This window comes from Artibeus jamaicensis, unplaced genomic scaffold (assembly GCF_021234435.1).
Source record: "Artibeus jamaicensis isolate MK-2021 breed Jamaican fruit bat unplaced genomic scaffold, CSHL_Jam_final contig_464, whole genome shotgun sequence".
NCBI classification, from domain to species: Eukaryota; Metazoa; Chordata; class Mammalia; order Chiroptera; family Phyllostomidae; genus Artibeus; species Artibeus jamaicensis.
The window spans coordinates 8760335-8780576 of record NW_026521842.1 but is presented as its reverse complement, the minus strand read 5'-3'; the positions used below and the strand labels follow the sequence as shown (position 1 = coordinate 8780576).

The following is a 20242-nucleotide window of genomic DNA, read 5'->3' as shown; positions in this document are numbered from 1 at the left end:
TCAAACAGAAAAAAGCAAGACATGAGCTCCCTTGCTCAAGGAGGCTAGAAAGAGGCAGTGATCTTATTCTTCAGGTTAAGCTGAAGGTTAACAGGTGGTGAGAACGGGCTGGAAGACCAAGACTGCCTCTTTCCACCCAAGAATTCCTTTCTTGGGCAAATCAACCCAAAGTTCCTGAATTCATAACTGTTGACAGGTGAGATTTTCTCACTGTATTATTTTAACAGCTGGTTTCACCTAAAAATCTCCATTGCCCAAACACCAAACTCCTCTCAGTGGAGTGCTGAGGCCTGCCCCCTACCCTCCTTTCCACTTCGTCCCTGTGCTCCTGCTCACACCACCACCTTGCCGCCTAACCTCCCTATGGGTCTTCGGGCTCGTGCGCTAACTCATACCATCATTTGCAGATGGCCTGATGTATATAGAAAACCCCGAAGACCTCACCAAAAACTGTTGGAATTAATCAGTGAATTCAGTGAACTTGCAGAATACAAAATTAATATTCAGAAATAGGTTGTGTTTCTATACATTAGCAAACAATCCCATTTATAATTGCATCCAAAATAAAATACGTAAGAATAAATTTAACCAAGGAGATTAAACACCTTTATTCTGATAACTATAAGACGATGATGAAAGAAACTGAAGAAGGCACAAATAAATGGAAGGATACACCATGCTCATAAATTGGAAGGATTAATATTGTTAAAAGGCCCATAATACCCAAAGCAATCCTCAGATTTAATACAGTCCTTATAAAAATACTAATGACATTTTTCACAGAACTAGAACAATAATCCGAAACATTACCCACAAAAGAACAAAGTGGGAAGTATCGTGCTCCCTGATGTCAAACTATGCTACAAAGCTATAGTAGTCAAAACAGTACAGCAGTGTCAGAAAAACACATCAATGGAACAGAATAGAGAGTCAGAAATAGGCACACAATTAGATGGTTAATTACTCCACAGCAAGGGAGGCAACTATATAATGGGGAAATGAGAGTCTCTTCAGTAAATGGTTTTGGGAAAACTAGATCAATACGTGCAAAAGATGAGTATGAATGAACCACTTTCTTCCACCATATACAAAAATAAACTCAATACCATAAAACTCCTAGAAGAAAACATAGGTAGTAAACTCTTTGACATCAGTCTTAGATTTTTTTAGGGGGGATATGTTTCCCTGAGCAAAGACAACAAAAGCAACAACAAACAAATGAAACTACATCAAACTAAAAAGCTTTTGCACAGTAAAAAAAAAAAAAAATAGAAAGACAACCTACTGAATAGGAGAAGATAATTGCAAATGATACATCTGATAAGGGATTAATATTCAAAATATATAAGGAACTCAAACAGCTTAACATCCCCCTGCACAAAACAAACAATCCAATTAAAAAGGGGCAGAGGACCCAAAAACACCTTTCTCTAAAGAGGACCTACAGAGGGCCAAAAGACATGTGAAAAGATGCTCAACATCACTAATTATCAGAGAACCGTGAATCAAAACCATAAGATATCACTTCATACCAATCAGAATGGCTTTTGTCAAAAAATCAACAATTAAGTGTTGGTAAGGATGTGGTAAAATGGGAACCGTCATGCATTGTTGGTTGGATCATATATTAGTGTAGCCCCTATGGAAAACAGTATGGAGATTCCTCCAAAAAATTAAATACAGAACTACCATACAACCCAGCAATTCCATACTTGGGCATCTATTCAAAGAAAAGGAAACACTAATCCGAAAAGATATATGCAACCCTATGTTCACTGCAGCATTATTTAAAACAGCCAAGATATGAAAGCAACCTAGGTTTTCATCAGTGAATGGATAACAAAGATGACATACACACACACACACATATGGAATATTACTCAGCAATAAAAAGAATAAAGTCTTACCATTTGCAAGAACATATGTGGACACAGAGGGGTATCTGTGCTAAGTGGAATCTAAAAAATAAGATGAACAAACACCACAGAAACTGACTCACAGATACAGAGAACAAACTGATAGCTGGCAGATGGGAGGGGTTGAGGGCTGGGTTGAAAGTGTGAGGGGGTTAAGAAGTACAAATTGGTCATCACAAACTCGGCACAGAGATGTAAAGTACAGCATAGAAAATACAGTCAATAATGCTGCAATAACTGTGTGTTGTGCCAGGTGGGTACTCAAATTATCAGAGGAATCACTTCAAAGATTGTATAAATGTCTAATCACTATGCTGTACACCTAAAACTAATATAAAAATAATACTGAATGCCAACTTTAACTGAAAAATAAAAACAGTATAAAACCCAAAGGACAAACAAAACAAAACAGCAATGGACTCATAGACACAAAGAACAGACTGATGGCTGCCAGAGGGGAGGGCTAGGCAAGTGGGTGAGAAAAGCGAAGGGGGATAAGAGGTACAAACCTCCAGTTACAAAATAAGTAAGTCAGGGGGTGTCCTGTATAGTGCAGGGAATAATCAATAACATTGCAGTAACTTTGTATGTGGACAGACTTACTGTGATGATATGGTATAGAAATGCAGAATCAAATGTAGAATCAATCTTACATCATATGGTATAGAAATGTAGAATCGCTACCTTGTACACCTGAAACTACTATAATATTGTATGTCAAACATATTTTAATAAGAAAATATTTTTAAAAATTTCTGCCTGCCTGTGAGGCTGCCTCTAGGGTCATCCACTATCCCCATCTGCCTAGAACAAGGAGGTTTCCCAGGAACATAGGATTTTTTGGTGCTAAAACCAGGAGAGTTCCAGGCAAATGGGGATGAGTCGGTCACTGGAATCATTGGGAAGATTAAAAGGGAATCCACACAGACTCCATAATAACTGTTTATCAACGTTGCAGGACTATCCCCACCTGTCATCATCAATGGTACAGGTAGGCTTCCAGGGAGTAGCATTTACATACAGTAAGTGCTCAATAAAGGCTGACGAGTCGAATCAGGAGAGGCACAACAGCGGGTGGGGCTTCAGGATGGACAGGGAGAAGGAAGGGAGGGCACAGGCCTGGCTCCTTAACCTCAGCACAGAAAGAGTCCCCCGGCCTTATTCTACCAAAGTGCTTTTCTCATTTCCTCAGCCGGCCCTGGGGTTGCGGGAACAGCCTCCTCTCCACCACTCAACAGGATATTTCCATAGTGTGCACGGAGTGACTTTTATGAGATAAAATCAACACTTAATTAAAAGTCGGTGCTTCTGAGGTGGTGTCATTTATTTATCTGTTTTTCAGTGTGTCTTCAGAGTCAAATGGCGATGTTTCAATGTGCCAAGTGTTCAGTGAGCAGGAGACATACAAGGACAGTGTGGGCTGCTTCCTCTTGTCTCCTGGCTGGTTTAATACACTTCGCCCTTATTTGCCTTTGCCTCTTGTTTCTTTGAAAACTATAGCTGTTGTGTGTTTTGGGTGTGTTAAGTACTTTCTTTTAAGGCAGTGCATTCTTCCCCAGAGTATAAATCTCTCGTGTGAGGCTTTTCAGCTGAAGATGATGGAGAATACCTAACAATGCTGGCCATCTCCCACTGGATTTAAGCTCTCAACGTGGAGATGAGGCACCTGTTAAATCACACAGGGCCTCTCATGTACTCCCTGCATGGCCCTTGGTGTCAGTTAGTCCCTGTTAGCCTCGTTGCCCTCACCTACAAAATGGGTCTATTGCAATGACAAGCACAAAAAGACACAGGAACTCACCAACGCACTGCAGGATGCCATCTCCTTGACCCGCAACATGACCTCCTGGCTGAACGTGGTTGGCCAGAAGACCTGGGACACCAGCCCTCTGCTGCACGCCTCCTGGGCAGTGAGCTTCCGCCCACAGAAGAGCATCTCGTTGGCCTGAAAAAGCGAAGGCAGGGGAAGGCTGAGAGGCCTGAGCGCCTGTCATGTCAGCAACGCTTGGGCTTGGTACATTTAAGTGTAACTGGGGTCCAATAAACTTTGGGGGCTACAAGCAAAGATCTGTGTCCATGTGTGTCTTTCTGAGCAGAGGGCCCAAAGCTTTAAGCACATTTCCAAAAGAAGCCATGTACCTACTGTGGCTTCATCTGCCCAATACCCTGCCCTTCCCTGCCACCACCTCGTTTGGTAGCAAACCCACAGGAGTGGACGCATACTCCAGCTGTGTTCCCACGATGCATGACAACTGGCCCAGGGTTGGACAGGTGACATTCCCTAGATAAGAAAGCTCTCTCTGAGGTTTCCAAACTGGAGATGATGGGGAAGAATCTTTCTCCCTCCCTGGTTGCAGGCTAAAGTCAGGAAGCTCAGGGCCACCCACTGCTGTGTCCCCACTCTGGGGACATGCAGGTCCACATAGAAGGAAGGAATGAAGAACAAGAGTACTGACAGTTCTTGAATTCCTGGACTCATCACCCTCAAGGGACATTCCACTTCTGCACTTGTCAGTTAAGGAAATCATTATTCTCCCCCGACCCTTGAGTCAAAGTGTTTCCATCACTGGCAGCCAGAAAGGTCTTGCATAACACTGTAAGAGCAACAGAGAGAGGAGCATCTCGCCCAGTGGCCCAGGGCTGTGCACGGGCACTGTCCTGTCTGGAAAGGTGGAAAATGCCCCCCACCTCCTGAGGGCTCCTCTGTGTCCCACTCCCCAAAGAATTTCCTTTTGCTTTGAAGTTCATAGCCGTCACACATGTTCTGGGAGGACCTACGTGGATAAGGTCCTAGGCCCAGACAGAACACAGTGCTATCACCGCTGAAACTTACCAACAGGTGACTCTTACACTGATAATTAGGGCATAATGGTCACGGCCATGTGACAGGGTCCTTATCTCTCCCAGGAGGAGTGCCTGCCTCCTTCACAGGGCAGACAACCCCTTCCCTAACCTGCCCGTTTCCTGCCCTCGGCCGATGCTCTCCTCTCAGACCGACGCTGAAATGCCCAGCTCTCCGAGCATCTGCATCTATGTGCAGCTTCCCCCTTTGTCCTGGTTGTCACTGACGGGTCATGATGACCCAAAGGACAATCTTTCGTGTTGGAGGAGGAAAACTGATCAGATCAGTCATAGCCCACAGCATACATTTGGTGAGAGATCAGAAGACAAACGTATATGTCGTTTTACTTATTCAGAAACAGCTCTGTCTCAGGAGAAATGAAAGGAAGGTACTCAGTAGAAGGAGCCAAACAGGACACAGTCTGCAAGAACTTGTCTCAATCAGCACATTCTTGGAGTTTCAGAAATGATTGAAATGAAAGACAGAAAGAGATAAGACTGTACGATGTTAACATTTTTGTGACCACAGAGCATGGGGAGGACCTGGAGTGGCACCAAGCTTGGGTAGAGCACAGTGGCTGAGATCAAAAGGGAAAGTGTTTGCTTCCTGGGCTCCCTGCCTGCCTCATTTTTCTGCCACCAGTGAGACCGAGCAGCGGAAAGCACCCCTGAGTGAGTTGCTGAATCTGAATGGCCTTATCTGTCCCCCACCCCATGCCCCCCCAGGCCCTGCTGCACGAAGGTGGTGCTGGGGAGGTGGTGCCGGAGGGTGTGAGAGTGGAGGATAACTTCCGCTGGTCTTAGTTGCTATTCCTGTCCTGCGCCGCCATCGGACAGGCAGCGCACAGAAGTGGTGGGACGGGGCTCCCATCCTTTCACCCAGTGCCGCTGCAGGGAGCCTCCTCCAACCTGCTCCCTGTGGGGCTTGGCCCTGGCTTCCGTGTCATGATTTGTTGGTAGTTTTCTGGGGTCCCCCAGGACCACCAGTATCTACAGGCAGAAATCTCCCAGCAGCCCCGGGGAGAAGCTGGCAAACAGCCCGAGCAGACCCTGGTGAAGCCTGCACCACAAAGAAGCCACTTCAGGAGGCCACCTCACAGACCTACTACACCAACCACACTCAGGGCACCCTCCCAGGTCCTGGTGGCGCTGATCTCAGACTCAGTCATCAGAGGTGGGCTCTATTTGATAGCATATTGGCCCAGAGCATAAAATCTGTGTTCACACTCCACAGTTTCCATCACCACTGTGTGACCCTAGACAACTCACTTAACCTTATTCTCAGTCTCCACATCTGTCAAGAGTGGCTAACAGCAGTACTACCTTACGGGGCTGTGGTGAGGATGAACTGAGTTAATGGCTGTCAAGCACTGGCCCCAGTGAGTGCTTTCTGAGCTGTTAGGACTCACCCCTGCCCAGACTTGCTTCTGACCACTGGTGGTTGCAGAATCTGACCACAGCCTACAAAGGATTCTAGGACTTTGCTCGAACACCGCTCTGCCTGCTTACGAGGAGGCTTACCAGCGCGACACCCAGGATCTGGGGGAAGGTGTAGGAGGAGCAGCCAGCAGGCGTGAGGCGGATGGTGGCATAGGGGGTCTGAAACCAGGCCTTCTCACTGGCCCACACGATGTCGCAGAGGGGCAGGATGGAGGCACCCAGGCCTAGGGCGGGCCCGTTGATCGCCACCACGATGGGCTTCTTAAACTGGATAAAGGCCTTCACAAAGTCCCTGGGGAAAAGAGAAGATCCTCTGTAACAGGTGTCCAGGCCTGTGGAGACCATCTGATGCCTTTGACGGCACCGAGGCTGAAAGAGCTTCCCCAGGTGCTGTGAGGCACCTACGTGTCCTCAGAGAAGAGTGGGCGCCAGGCAAGGGTCTCATTCTCCCAGATGCTGGGCCACTGAGTTGCCGGCACAGGCCTGGCACCCTCAGAGGTTGGTGCCAGATTTTCAGAAGGGACTTACTGAGGTAATCACATGTCCGGCCCCGGGTCACGCCCACTGTGCCAACACGGCACCAGTCCCCCTGTCCTTCCGCTCCCTGGATATTCACAAACGGTAAACACCCCAAGGAAGATGACCTGAATGCTGAGACCCAGAAACAGAGCCAGAACTGGAACCGAAAGAAGGGTATTACAAAGCGGGATACAGGAACCCAAGGAGTGAGAGAATGCTCCACCGGCACTGGCCGAAGGCGGAGTGGGTGGCTTTGGGAGGTGCAAATTCCTCATTGTTGGGGATAATTTCAGCTCAGTGTTAACTCTGGATGAGAATTCAAGCTTCCGATGGCGGGCACTGGTGGGGACTGATGCCACCTAAGATTTCTTTCCAAACCAGGATTGTCTGGTTTGGCTTCACCTGAAGGGATGATGGATCCTCAAGGGTGGTTCCAAAATGCTGATGAGGGTCTATGTGTTCGGGTGACTCCGATCAACACTGGGGAAAGGTGCTGGGCTCCCCTGGAGGCAGGAGGCATCTGGAATCATGGCTACAGGATTAGGCAATATTTTATCTCCCCGACCTTCTGCACTGAGCAAGGCTATAGCCCGCATCCTTATCTATTATGCAGAGCCACCCAAAAGAACCTCTACTTCCCTTACCTTTTGTGCTTTTTGCCTCCCCCCTACTTGCTATTTAAGACCTATACAATTTTAATACTAATCTGGACATGGGGGAAGATCCAAGATGTCTAGGAAAGCCCACCCCCTTCATTATTCTCAGGTGACAGACTGGAACCTACTGAGAACTCACGAGAATCAAATGCCAACTCCAGCCTCTGCTCACCTCTCCAGGCTTATCTCGTGTCTCACACACCCCTGCTCTCTGTGCAGGAGCTGCACGGACCTTTTGAGAGTTCTTGGAAATCACCCTCGCAATTTGCAGTAATCCTAATCGCTTCTGTGCTTACTTGTTTTTGAATTCTCCTCCCCTCCAGTTCCTTAAGAAAACCCACAGGTCTGCCTTGTGCATTGCTTGGTCTCCATACATATTGCAATTAACACTCAGTCAATAGCTGTTGAATAGATACAGGATTTTCCCAGAATAAGAGCAAAGACTGCAGATGTGTGGCAGTGACATACTATTTCATCACCAGGCCTGATCCCTCCCTCTCTCTTCTTCCAGAGTCTATAGCCAGAACACATTTCTCAGCAACTGGCTGTGGCCATGTAACCAAGTGCCAGGCGAAGAAATATGAGTGGAAACCACATGCACACTTCCAGGCCTGGTGCACGGCAACTCCCCACCATGCGGCCCTCCCGGCCCTTTCATGGCAACCTCAGAAGACATCTGTTGAGCCACAAGATAGAGGGAATCTGGGTTTCTGAGTCACCACTTGGAGGACAGCCATGGGCTGATGAGTAACATCTGTTTTAGGTTCATGTATGCTAGAAGTAAATTTCTATCACAATTCAGCCATGGTATGTACTTGGGGTTCATTTGTTACAGCAGCTAATAATTAACTAACACAAATGTCAAACTGGTACATCCCTTAGCAATGGTTACCATTCCCCCCAATTCTTACCAAAATATGTGGGTATCGTGGTGATATGGTGGGATTGAATTCAATTGGGAGAAGACTTCTTAATTCACTGGGGTTGAGGTGACTTGTGACCCCTATGTCTTCATGAAATTACACCCCTTGACCCAGGCTTGAGACATCACATTTCCTCACGCCCACAGGACTCTGTGAGTAGACGACGGATTGCTGGCCCCCTGCAGCTGACCCCAAAAGGACACTGCTGCAAAGCGGGAGTGCCGGCACCATGGCCCCCTCATCTCGGCGTTCCAGGCATCCTGGTGTTCCATTTCCTGGCTCGGCTTCCTACCGTGACAGCCTCCGTCATTGGTTTTAACAAGCGCTTTTACCAAATGCAGTTCGGAGTCTGTAGGGACATGGAGCTTCTTTGCAGGATTCCTTGGAACCACACGCAGGGTTTGGGCGCTTTTTGACAGACATTCCATTCCTAAAGACCCTCGCACAGGAAAGGACGCTGGATCTCAGAGTGAGAAGGACTTCAAGAGTCACTGAACCAAATTTTCCACTTGGTATAGAATTCCTCCCCCCCCACCAGCATCCCAAGAACGCAATCTCTGGCCTCTGTTGGACATTTTCAATAAAGAGGGTCCCTCTGTACCCAGACACCATCCTGTTGTGACCTCCTGTGGCCTCTCTGACACGCACGTTCACTCTGCTCTGTCATCCATGGGACTCTCCTTCGGGAATTTACCTCAGCCCCCATGACCTTCTGGAAGCTTCCCCTTCAAGACCCCAGAGCCTTTCACTCTGTGGTTTCCAACCTGAGCTCTGTACAATGGCAACAAGGAACCCGGAGCAGGGCTAAGGGAACTAAGTGAGCAAGGTTCCACCCCTCCCCTAGCTCTGGCAGTCCGAGCAGTTCATTTCCTTGGTATAAAAAGATGATGCACAGACGTCTCCCCATCCTCGTCCTCTCACCTCAAACAGATCTCTATCACAAGGGCCCAGAGGATACAGAAGCCAGATAGCAAACAGGATATTGCATTACAGATGCTGCTGCTCAGATATCTGATCCTGAGTCTGGTGTTGGGGCTGCACTGGGGCGATGGCTCCCCTCTCCCACACAGCCAAGTCCGCCACACAGACCCCAGCCCCTGAAGCTTCTTCCACCCAGCCCGGGTCCTAAGGCTTCTGCCTGCCGGAGCTGCTGGACTGTTCTTTGGGATCACAGAAGGACCAGGAACTTTGGGATCTGAAAGACTTGGGGTCAAGTCTCAACTCTGCCCCTAACTAGGGGTGAGATCTTGGATGTGTTACAGTCTCTGCAGCCTCATTTTTCCACTTGGAAAATGGGGAAGTCGGTGGCATGGCCCCCACAGGCCACCTGAGAATTACGTGAGATGATCCGCCCAGGGCACCGGCACAGCACCTGACACAGGGGAGCCCACGAGTGCTGCTGGGAGGGTAGACGCAGCTTTCATTCCACTTTGAGTGGCCTGTGAGCCACTCTCCTGGCCTAAAGGAGACTCAGAAGCAAGATTCTACTCACTGGGGTGTCTGGATTTCACCGGGAGCGACTAGAATTTCTTTTGTGACCCAGCTATGCATTCCTTTTAACCAGAGCCCTCCCACTGCCAAAGTTCAGAACCAAGTCAGCTGTAAGCATCAGATACATGCAGTGATGGTCACCCTGGGGCCCCCATAGGGGTACGCTAGGAGCCCACACCTTCGTCTGACCCAGGCTTAGCTAAAATTTGTGGCTGAGAGTAACATGAAAATAATTCTTTACATCTATTCTAAGTACGTATGTGCCAATAACAGGCCAGGTATTGCACGTGGGTTGTCTGATTGCTCTTCATCCCAGCAACCTGCCAATGGACCTTCGCAGCACCTGTGAGGAGTTCAGGAGAGGGCAGCCCCTCTTTCAGGGTGGGGCAGACAGCTTTGTTTGGGTCCTGGAGAGAGACTTCTGCTGAATGAATCATTTGAGCTCTTCCCACATCTTCTAGTTCATTTAACAAACATCTGCAGAGTGAACACAGTGTACCGGGTCATGCATGCACACACCTTATTTAGGAAATGATGAGGGTGAGAGTGGGGTGGGAGTGGTGGCCAGTGGCCGTGTGGTGTGCTTGGATCCTCCTGGAGGTCAGCCCAGCCGAGAGCATGCATGTCCCAAGAGAATCGCAAGGGATGTCAGTAGGTTACAAGGTTCTATGGGTAAACTGTGTTTCAGCCACGCTCGATATTTAACAAAGTCCTTTCCCAAGAAACTCTTCAGACGGTAAATACGTTAATATGCCGGGAAAAATCTGCACGAGCAGGAACAGAACTTCCGGCGTGGCCCAAACTCAGTTATCGACAGTGCCCTTTGCTCATGATGCCTCCTTGGAAAGCTGCAGAAAGTTCTCTGAGAAATGCTTTTCTGCCACGTTGGGTCCCAAACCCTGGAGTTGTGGCTGCTAGAGAGAACACTGCAGAGTGGGTGCAGCGGGGCCCTCCCTATGTTTGAAGATGATGAACAAGCCACGGTCACTGTCTGCCCCGTGGGCACACTGTTCTACAAGGCCCTACGGTCTGCATCCCATCCATCCTCTCCTGAAGCTCCTCGCCCTCTCTTGTCCCTTCCATCACCTTCCTCTTCACCCTCTTCTCTTACAGCCACCTTTCTTTTCTTGCATAAAAATAAGGACCTCAATCCTGGCTGCATATCTGAACAATGGAGGAAACTTTAAAACGAAAGACGTGCTGGCCCCACCCATGCTCATTAATTCGGAATCTCCTGGGAGTGGTGCCGAGCAGCTGGGTTTTGCAAAGCTTTCTGGGGAGTCTCTGTGCTTCTGGAGCTGAGAACCAGTGTTCAGGGGGACATCCCTGCTCCTCCTCCCTCCTGTGTGTCCCAGGCAGCTCATGCACTATGAGCTTCTGCTCCCTTTGAAGCATCTGGAAGAATTTCCCTGGCTATCTCTCCCTCCGCTCTGCTAAGAGAAACTCACCTTCCTGACAAGATGGCAAATGTCTGAATTCCACAGGCCACGTTTCTCCAGAGGTGAGCTAATGTGTTGAGCATCCCCTCAAATTTGGAGCCTCTGGAAATCCAGCCAGTGCCTCCACAGAAATTCAGAAACCAGCCGAAGACTACGGCCAAAGTGGTCCTCAGCTGCAGAGATGGGCCCCCAGCTCTGATGGTCCCGTAAACAAAGAAGGAAGCTTCATGGGGACTCTGCTGCTCCCGCCACCACGTGACAAAGCAGCTGAGTTGGGGCAGAGAACAAAGCACTGTGGACATGGCCAGGGCTGTCTGCACCCAGGGAGCCCAAAGCTGCATGAAGCCCAATGTAGGGATGCTTTTTCCACTAACAGTGTTCGGGCTTTTCACGTCTCTTTTGGCAAGAGTTCCGCGGCAAGAAGCACACAGCTGTTTTGGAGCACAGACTCCAGTGGGTGCATCGCCCTGAACTGGGACTCAGAACCCTGCACGTGAGGTCACTTCTTGGAGACCCCATGTCATCTCTTGGAGACTCTGCACCCCCTGGAAGCCTCCCGCAGACACGTGGGAATCGGCCTCTGTGCAACCGTGCCACAGTGCAGTGAGGTGGGAGCGCCTGGAAGACCTCTATCTAACCTGTGGCCTGAGGCTCCCTGACGCCCCGGGGAAAAGCGCTCCTTCTCAGGAGACCGGCTGCTTTACTGAACTGTGACTCCGGTCTGAGCACTCTGTATGCGCAACAGTGAGCGTGCATGAGCTCCCCAGGGTGGCGGATAGTACCAGCCTTGCTGGGAATCATGTAAGCTCACTGGCTTTCGATAAATCTGTAAAGAATGGGGAAATAACTACCCTTTAGTGTCCCCAAAAAGATACTGATTGTTGGGATCAGATGTCACCCCAGGATCCCAACTTTTGCCCCAAAGCCAACAAGAGAGAGGCAAACACTCCCATCCTGTCCGATCCACACGCGCACAGCTACCCAGGGAGCCCCTCCATCCACCTTCCCAGTGCTGAGCTCCAGAAACAGAAATGCCCAGAAAATCAGAGATTTCACTCAGACAGAGGGCAGGAGGAGACTGGATGACACATGGGCATTACCAGACGCTGGGCTTAATATAAGGGAATAAAATCCTTTGGGGATCAAAAGAATTAAATGAGATCCTACCGAAAGAGCGAAGGCATCCCTAATTTGGGCAGGAAAATACAGGATGCCCAATTAAACTCCAAGTTTCGGACAAGCAACCAATAATATCTTATTGTTAAGATAAGCACTGTTAAGTATAAGCATATCCCAAATGTTGCACAGCACATAATCATGCTAAAAGAAAATTATTAGTTGTTTAAAGAGTTTCACTGAGCACCATGTATTTTTTTTTGTGCCCAATTTGGCCATCCTAGCCAGGTCCCCTGATGTCCAGACACAAGCAGAGCTCACCTGATGGATTCTGCAATGCGGGTGCTTTCCTTCCGCCGGTCGCTGGACAACCGGCCGATTAGATAGGAATAATCCAGGCCGCTGCAGAACACACTGCCCACCGCACTGAGGAGCAGCAGCTTGCTGTCGTCCGTGGCCGCATTGCAGAGAGCTCGCCGGACCTCCTTCATGATCTGCAGGCAGAGATGGGTTTGCAGAGATGGTTACATGTCTATCAGGAGGCCGGGTGCACACGTGAGTAAACCTGCTCTCCTGTGCAGGAGCCTCCCCTGAATGCGAGCCATGTCCAGACCTAGCAAAGAAACACCGAAACAAGTGTTCCCCTCCATCCTCCCTGAAGCAGACAGCAACGGAGGGTGGCAGAGGGGTCACTGGCTGCAAACTTGCAAGTCTTTTAATCCCTGGTAACCGTGCAAATCTTTCCACATTTGCCTGTTTTGCCAGTGTCAAGGTGAGGGGGAAAGTCCTGTCTGCGCGCAGCCCAGGTGAATTACGTTAGCTATCTCTAGAAGGCCAATGTAATTCTATGCTCTCGCTCATGCTTAATGCAACAAAGACCCTCCCACAGCTTGCAGGTGGGAGGGGGCTCTGGCATCAGACCCACAAAATGTTCAAGGTGCCAGGAAAATAACTGTTAAACGTAAATTCTGTATCTAGCTAAACTATCATTCAAAAACAAGGATAAATACTCTGGTTTCTCTTCAGATTGCATACATCTTTTGCCTTTTACAAAAACAAGGATAAATATTGGGCATTTTCAATAAAAGAATGTTTACCACTCTTAGACTCTCGCTGAAAGAACTGAAAAAGGATGGACTTCAAGAAGAAAACCATATTCAGAAAAAAATAAGCAAAACCCTGACAGCCAAGGAATCACAGCCAGCAGAAAAAGTGGTGAATGTGTTGATAAATCAATATAAAAACTGACTATAAATATCACCATAGTGATACTGACTAATGGAGGGTGGGAGGTGCACAAGGTGGATGTACGGTCCAAGGTGACAGTACTCTGTCAGATGACATACGGGGTGACCAGAGCTAGAGCATGCCTCGGTTATGTGTCTGGGAGAGGGGACAGGTAACAATTACATCTAGGCTTTGCCACGTGAACATAACTTCAGGGTAACTTCTTAACAGCACATCATGAATTACAATGAATGAGGGCTCAATCACCCAGTCCAACAGAAGTTCAGGGAAAAGCAAAGGTAAGCTCAGAAAGCGGATGGTAAGAGAAACCAAGGCATGCGCTTGTCTGGGTGAAGCTGAGAGAGCTTTGGGGGACAGGGACAATAAGTGAATAGGCTTTTAAAGAATCGGTATTGTTCTTCAATAGGTGTAATCATAGGCTACAGTGTCAAAATGTTATCAAAGTATTGTTTTTAAAACAACTCCCACTTACTAAGCATTGAGAGGTGCCAGGGTAAATTTACACACAGTATTTTATTCCAAACAAGAATCCTGGAAGGTAGAGAATGGTACTGTAATTTGTAGGTAAAGCAACAAAAATTCAGGCAAGCGAAGTAAGTCGCCCAAGGTCCCCAGTAACAGGCAGAACCACCATGCAAATCTAACCCCTACATCCCTTCTTTTTTCACTGCTCCATACTGTAGGTCCGCTGGAACAAATGGACGAATTTCAGTGGACAAAACAGGGTGGGGCGTCCATCCGAATGGAGACTCTCCCGGCTTGTGCTCTCTGAGGACGGGGCAAGCCCTTCCCACTCTAACTGGGCATAAGCCACAGAGACTCATTTAGAGCATGAAAAAAGCGAACAGGCCGCTGTCTCGTGGGTCCTTTCATCTGCCTGCCCCCAGAAACAGTCTCACCCCTGCGAGGGCTCTGTTTCCCTGAGAGGCAAACAAAAGAAAGCCAGCAGTTCGCAGGGACCCTGCACCACTCAGAGCGTGGCCACCCACTCTGAGGTCGCGCTTACTTGTCAGTTAGTAAAACAAAACCCAACAAAACAGCCACCGGCAAATCTGTGTTTTGTTGATGCAACACACGTTCAGACGACATTTTTAATTTAAACGTAAATTCTATCTAGGGCGTATACTGTGCCTTAGCCTGTCTCATTTTGATAATCCAATTTGCACTGACGGCCGAGAGTCCAACCTTCTCAGAGGACCCCAAATTTTATGATGTAACTGGTTTCTTTACAGTAAAATGACAAACTACTACACTGCTTTACCTTCTTAAACAGAATACACTGCACACATGTCACTACCTCTCAAAGGTCACCTGCCAGCCCGTGACAAACCAGTCTCCTCAGGGGCTCCAGGGGTCTGTTTGCCTCCAGAACAAATGCTCCCAGACCACCCTGCGCATCCAAGTCCTGAATAATTTGGGAGAATTATTCCCCTTGTTACATGCACACAAGCTGCTGCTTGCTCCTGCTGTTAGTGTCTAAGGAGAAAGCACCGCCCCCCTCCCCATACTTCTAGCCTCTGATCTGTTGGAACGGAGAACGACATGCACTAGAAGTGGGTGTGGAACGGGAGGAAACCAGGGTCTCTCTCTCTCTACTTCATCTTTACTTGATGAACTCAGTCACCCAGGGCCCCTCTCAGCTGCAACCGCCTTCAGGAAGTCCTCCCAAATGTCCCCAAGTAAACTCAAACCACTCCTGCTCCTGACACCCCATGCATTTAAAATCCCTGCTCTGACACTGTGGACAGACTCCCCTGTGGACATGCGCAACGTGCCTTGTCTTCCTCCTACCTAATTTCAGTCCCCGTGGCAGGCAGCTTCTAGGATGGCCTGTGATGATCTCTTCTCTGGTATTCGTGCCCTTGTGTGAGCCCCAGCCTGAGTGTAGACTGGGCCTAGTGACTCATTTCTAACCACGAGAACATGGCAAAGCGATGGGATGTCCCTTTCAAGAGGAGATTAGGATACAAAAAGACTTAGTTTGGCCTGGCTATCTCCTTTTGCCATCTCCCTTTCTTGGAGCTCTCAGTCTGGAGGAAGCAAGCAGGCAGGCCAAGAGCAGCTCTATGGAAAGGCTGCTCCGAAGCCCATGGGGAGGAGCCATGGAGCAAGGCGCTGATGCCTCTGGCCAGTGAGGACCTGAGCCCCGCCAGCAGCCACTGGGTGAGCTTGCAGGTGGATCCCCCTCTGCTGAGCCTGCAGTTGAGGCTGCAGCCCCAGCCAATACCCTCGCTGCAGGCTTGTGAGACACCCTGAACAGAAGCCTCAGCTAAACCAGGACTGGACTCCTGACCCACGGAAACTGTGAGATTGTAAATGTCTGTTGTCTTAAGATGCTACGTTTAGGACAATGCAGAATGCAGTAACAGATTAATACAACCCCTTAAGAACTAAAACAGTATTCTACTCATCTGAATAACCCTTGTAACACCTAGTCCAGATATTTACACATAATGGAATTTACATAAATTGAAATTGAGCGGATGGCATAGTATCTAACCTTCTAGAGGTTTAAAGTCTAATGGAGGGATCACACATTTAACAAACCATCACACAATCACATGTACACTAACAACTGTAACATGTTCCAGTAGGGAGAGATGCAGTGCTAGCAAAGCATATGGGAGGCATGACCTGGCCAGGGAGTGGAGGGAGGACTCTCCTACGGAAGTGACGGCTGACCTGAGATCTGAATGAAGAGCACAGGCATGTGCAAAGGCCCTGAGGCAGCTGTGAACAGGAAAAAAAGCCCAGGTGACTGGAGGGCAGGAGGGGAGAAGAGTGATGTGTGAATAAGGGATGGGGCCAGAGAGATGGGCAGGGCAGAGGGCACCAGCCCCGCAGGCCACATTAAGGGTTTAGATTCTTAACCTCAGCGATCAGGAGCCACTGATGCAAATGTACTTGTGTGTAGAAAGGGTAACTTGACTGGATCAGCACTTCCAGCAACCACTCTGCCTACCACGTGGAGAATGGGTTAAAGGGCAGGAAACGTGAAAGGGGGCAGACTTATCAGCAGGTTATTACAACATCCAGACAAAATAGCCTAGTGGCTGGACTATAAGCGCTAGGAAGGAAATTGAGAGAAGGAAACACATAAGGGAGCTATTCAAGATACTAAAGTTAACAGGCCTTGGGTGGCCATGGCGGGGCCTGGGGGGATGACCAAGAGGGCATGAGGCGTGACTCCTGCACGTGCGGCGTGCTCCCCGCATGTGGTGCACCATCTGCTGAGTACTGGAGAAAACCGGGAGTGGAGTGAGGCCTTGGGGTCCTGTCCTCCTGGGGCAGTGGACGAGCTTTGTATCCACAAGACTTTGGGCAATCTGTTTCGCTGGCTCTTTCCTTGAGCGGCATTTTCATTGTCCTCCTGGTTCTTTGCTATATTCCAGACAGGAGAAATATTACAACATACACACTAGCCTCAGAATCTAGTCAGCAAACCCAGTAATGTATGAATTTCTGCCCATGAGGCCAATGTCAACTAGAAAAAGAAATTCAGTTATGACCGTGAAGGTGGCCCCCTCCCAGTTCCTCCATGAGCCAGCAAGGCTGAGTCTGCTGGTGGCCGTTAGATCGCCTATTTCATCTTAATAATGACAGCAACGTTCACCGAATACCTCCTGTGTGCCAAGTACTCAGTAAGCCCCTCTGCAGGCATTATCTCTAATCCCACGAGCAAGATGCTGTGTAACTTCTATAAATGCGGGAGCTCAGGGAGAAAGCCAAGCAAACTTTCCGAGGGAGCAGACGTGGTGAGTTGGTAGAGGCAGGACTCGAAAACCCAGGTCTGTATTCCTCCACCAACACCACCTCCTCATTTCAGTGGCATCTGTCTTTTGGGGCGACCTTACCCAGTTAGCCAGCTTCCTCATACAGTCAATCCATGTTGGTTGTGGAGGACAATATATTTTTCCCCCATTTTTCTACCATTCTGTTACCGACAGACACCAATCACAACGGACCTCTAGTTAACCAAGCTCACAACTCAGGAGGCAAGAACCTATGCACCTTAATTCAGTTGGAGTCAGCACAGTCTCCACGACAGACAGGCAACAGTTAACACTCCAAGCTGCTCCGAGGAGACAGAATGAGCTGGGAGTCCTCACATTTATTCAATTAATTGAAGGAAAATGCTGTGTCTTTTAAAGCATGCTTTTAAAAAGTAGTGAAGTAGAAAAAAATCCAAGAATTGGTCTCGTGTGGATGTTTTATGGTGCGCTTGAAATAACAAGCTTTTGAGGTGTATAAACATGTACAGAGCAGCCTTCGGGGTGAACCGCAGGCTCTGGACTCCCCTGAAGCCCACGCAGAGGCCTGCCCAGCAGGAACCCCTGACGTGGTTCCTGCAGGTGGAGCGGGGAGAGACCGCAGGACACCATGCCCACAGGAGAGCCAACAAGCAACCACAAGCCCCAGAAACTGCACGGGCTTGAGCCACATCCCTTCTCTTATACTTGGCATCATTCCTGAAGGTCACACCCACAATCCCATAAAACAGCCAGTCTATGTAAATCATAATGATAAGACGTGTGGTTACAAGTTCAAAGACACAGCATCTCCCATCCCACCCCACCTCCTGGGCCTTCCCCAGGTGTACCGGCCACACTGGGCAGTGCCGGGCCATCCCAGCAATCCCAGTCTGGGTGGACAGCCACCGCTACACCCTTGACGGTGTCCTCCCAACACACCTCAGTGTTAACCCTCCAGATCGTCGTTGCTACGATGGAAATCAGAGTGCGGGGTACCACAGGGACAAGAAAAGGTGTGGGGTTGGGGTTAACTGTATCCAGTGGACCAGATGCCGGGCCGAGTGCAGGAAATAAAGTGGTGGGCAGAGCAGCAACCGCCGCGACCTCCCGAAGCTGGGCTGTGTGAGCCCGGGCCTGTCAGCTTCTCCAAACCCACCTCCTCATCCGTGAAGACGTGGATCCCAATAATCCTACATCAGAGGCTACGGGGTGGGGGGGGGTGAAATGGGGTAAGTAGCAGATACAAGGCCCCAAGAGCCGCTGCCAGCTGGTGCGGCTGCCATTTCTGTCATCTGCCACGGCGATGCCCTGCCCTAGGTCCTCTGAGTCGGGGAGGACTGACTGCTGGGATGAATGTTTCCCGCGCCGTCGAGAACCTCTCAGAAAATGTTCTTCTTTGCTCCGCCTAAGTGTCCCACGTTTTGAATGATACTGTCTACCTAACTGCATTAGGTGGTCATTGTTTCCCTGGTCTATTCACCTAAGAAAGACACCAGTGACTGGCATTCAACAAGTGATGTGGAAAAAAATAAACTGGACTTCATCAAAATTTTAAAGCTTGTACCTCCAAGGACACTATCTAGAGAGTAAAAGGACAACCCACAGAATGGGTGGGAGTAGTTTCAAATTATATATCTGATAAGGGTAAGTATCCAGAATATATAAAGAATAGTAAAAACTCAGTAAGTAGAAAACACCCCAATTTTAAAAATAGGAAAAGGATTGGAATAGACGTTTCTTCAGAGACGGAAGACGGACAAATGATGGATAAATATGTGAAAAGATGCCCAGCATCATTAGTCATCAGGACAATGCAAATCAAGACCCCAGCGTGATCCCACTTCACGTCCACTGGCTCGGCTGGAACAAAGAAGACACATTATGGACAGTTAGCGAGGAGGCGGAGAGATCAGAACCTCACGCACTGCTGGTCTGGATGTAAAACGGTCAGTGCCTGTGAAAAACAGTTTGGCAGTTCCTCTAAAAGTTAAATGCAGAGTTACCTTATGACCCAGCAGTCCCACAATTAGGGGGAGATCCCAGAAACTAAAAATGTATGTTCATAAAAAACACTTGTACACAAATGTTCACAGCACTGCTGTTCACAGCAGTCAAAGCGGAACTGGCCCACAGCTCCATCCGCTGAGGAGCTAATTCACGAGGTATAACCCATCCGTACAATGGAGAGGCACAAGCCACAACACGGATGAACCTCAAAACCACCGTGCTGAGTGAAAGAAGCTGGCCACAGAAGGCCACATGCTGTGTGATTCCAGTTACATGAAATGCCCAGAAGAGGCAAATCCATAGGGACAGGAAGTGGGCAAGGGGCCGCCAGGGGCTGGGGAGAGGGGAGGATGGGAGTGACTGCCAACGGGTACAGGTTTCCGTTTGGGGTGATGGAAATGTTCTGGAACTAGTGGTGACTCTTGTACAACTCTGTAAATATACTTAAAAATCGCCAAATTGTACTTTTTAAAAGGGTGAAATTTATGGTATGTGAATTATATATGTTGATTATATCTCAAAAAAAGTATGTGAGCTGAGTGAATATAATTCCATCTAAAGCCAAGAAATTAGACTTGCTTATTATAATGCAGCCTAGCTTGAAAGCCCAAGATATGATGTTTGGACGCTGGGGCCTCTCCTGACTAAGTCCTGACCCGTTGACTGAATCTCCCCATTTACCAGGGTCTTCCTCTATAAAGTGGGATGATGATACAGTTACCTAGTCATAAAGATCAAATGGATAGTGCAAGTAAAGTGATGAGCAAACTGTGTCCTGTAGCCAAGTGTGTGTGCACGCTGGCTCCCTGAAGAAGCAAAGGGAAGCCAGCACCTCCATCTGATGAATGACAGGCCCTCCCCAGCCTGCCCCTCCCCTCCGGTCCTGCCCCCTCA

The 20242-nt window shown here is 48.7% G+C and overlaps 1 protein-coding gene across 1 annotated transcript in view; it reads right to left on the bottom strand.

Annotated features, from left to right (window-relative positions):
* CDYL2 (chromodomain Y like 2) overlaps positions 1 to 20242 on the bottom strand; it is a 171160-nt gene that overhangs the window by 8012 nt on the left and 142906 nt on the right. Inside the window, exons 4-6 of the mRNA XM_037145184.2 lie at positions 12663 to 12835; positions 6279 to 6489; positions 3718 to 3861 (exon numbers count right to left, since the gene is read on the bottom strand). Coding sequence (XP_037001079.1) covers positions 3718 to 3861; positions 6279 to 6489; positions 12663 to 12835 — 528 coding nt within the window. The remainder of the gene's footprint in view (positions 1 to 3717; positions 3862 to 6278; positions 6490 to 12662; positions 12836 to 20242) is intronic.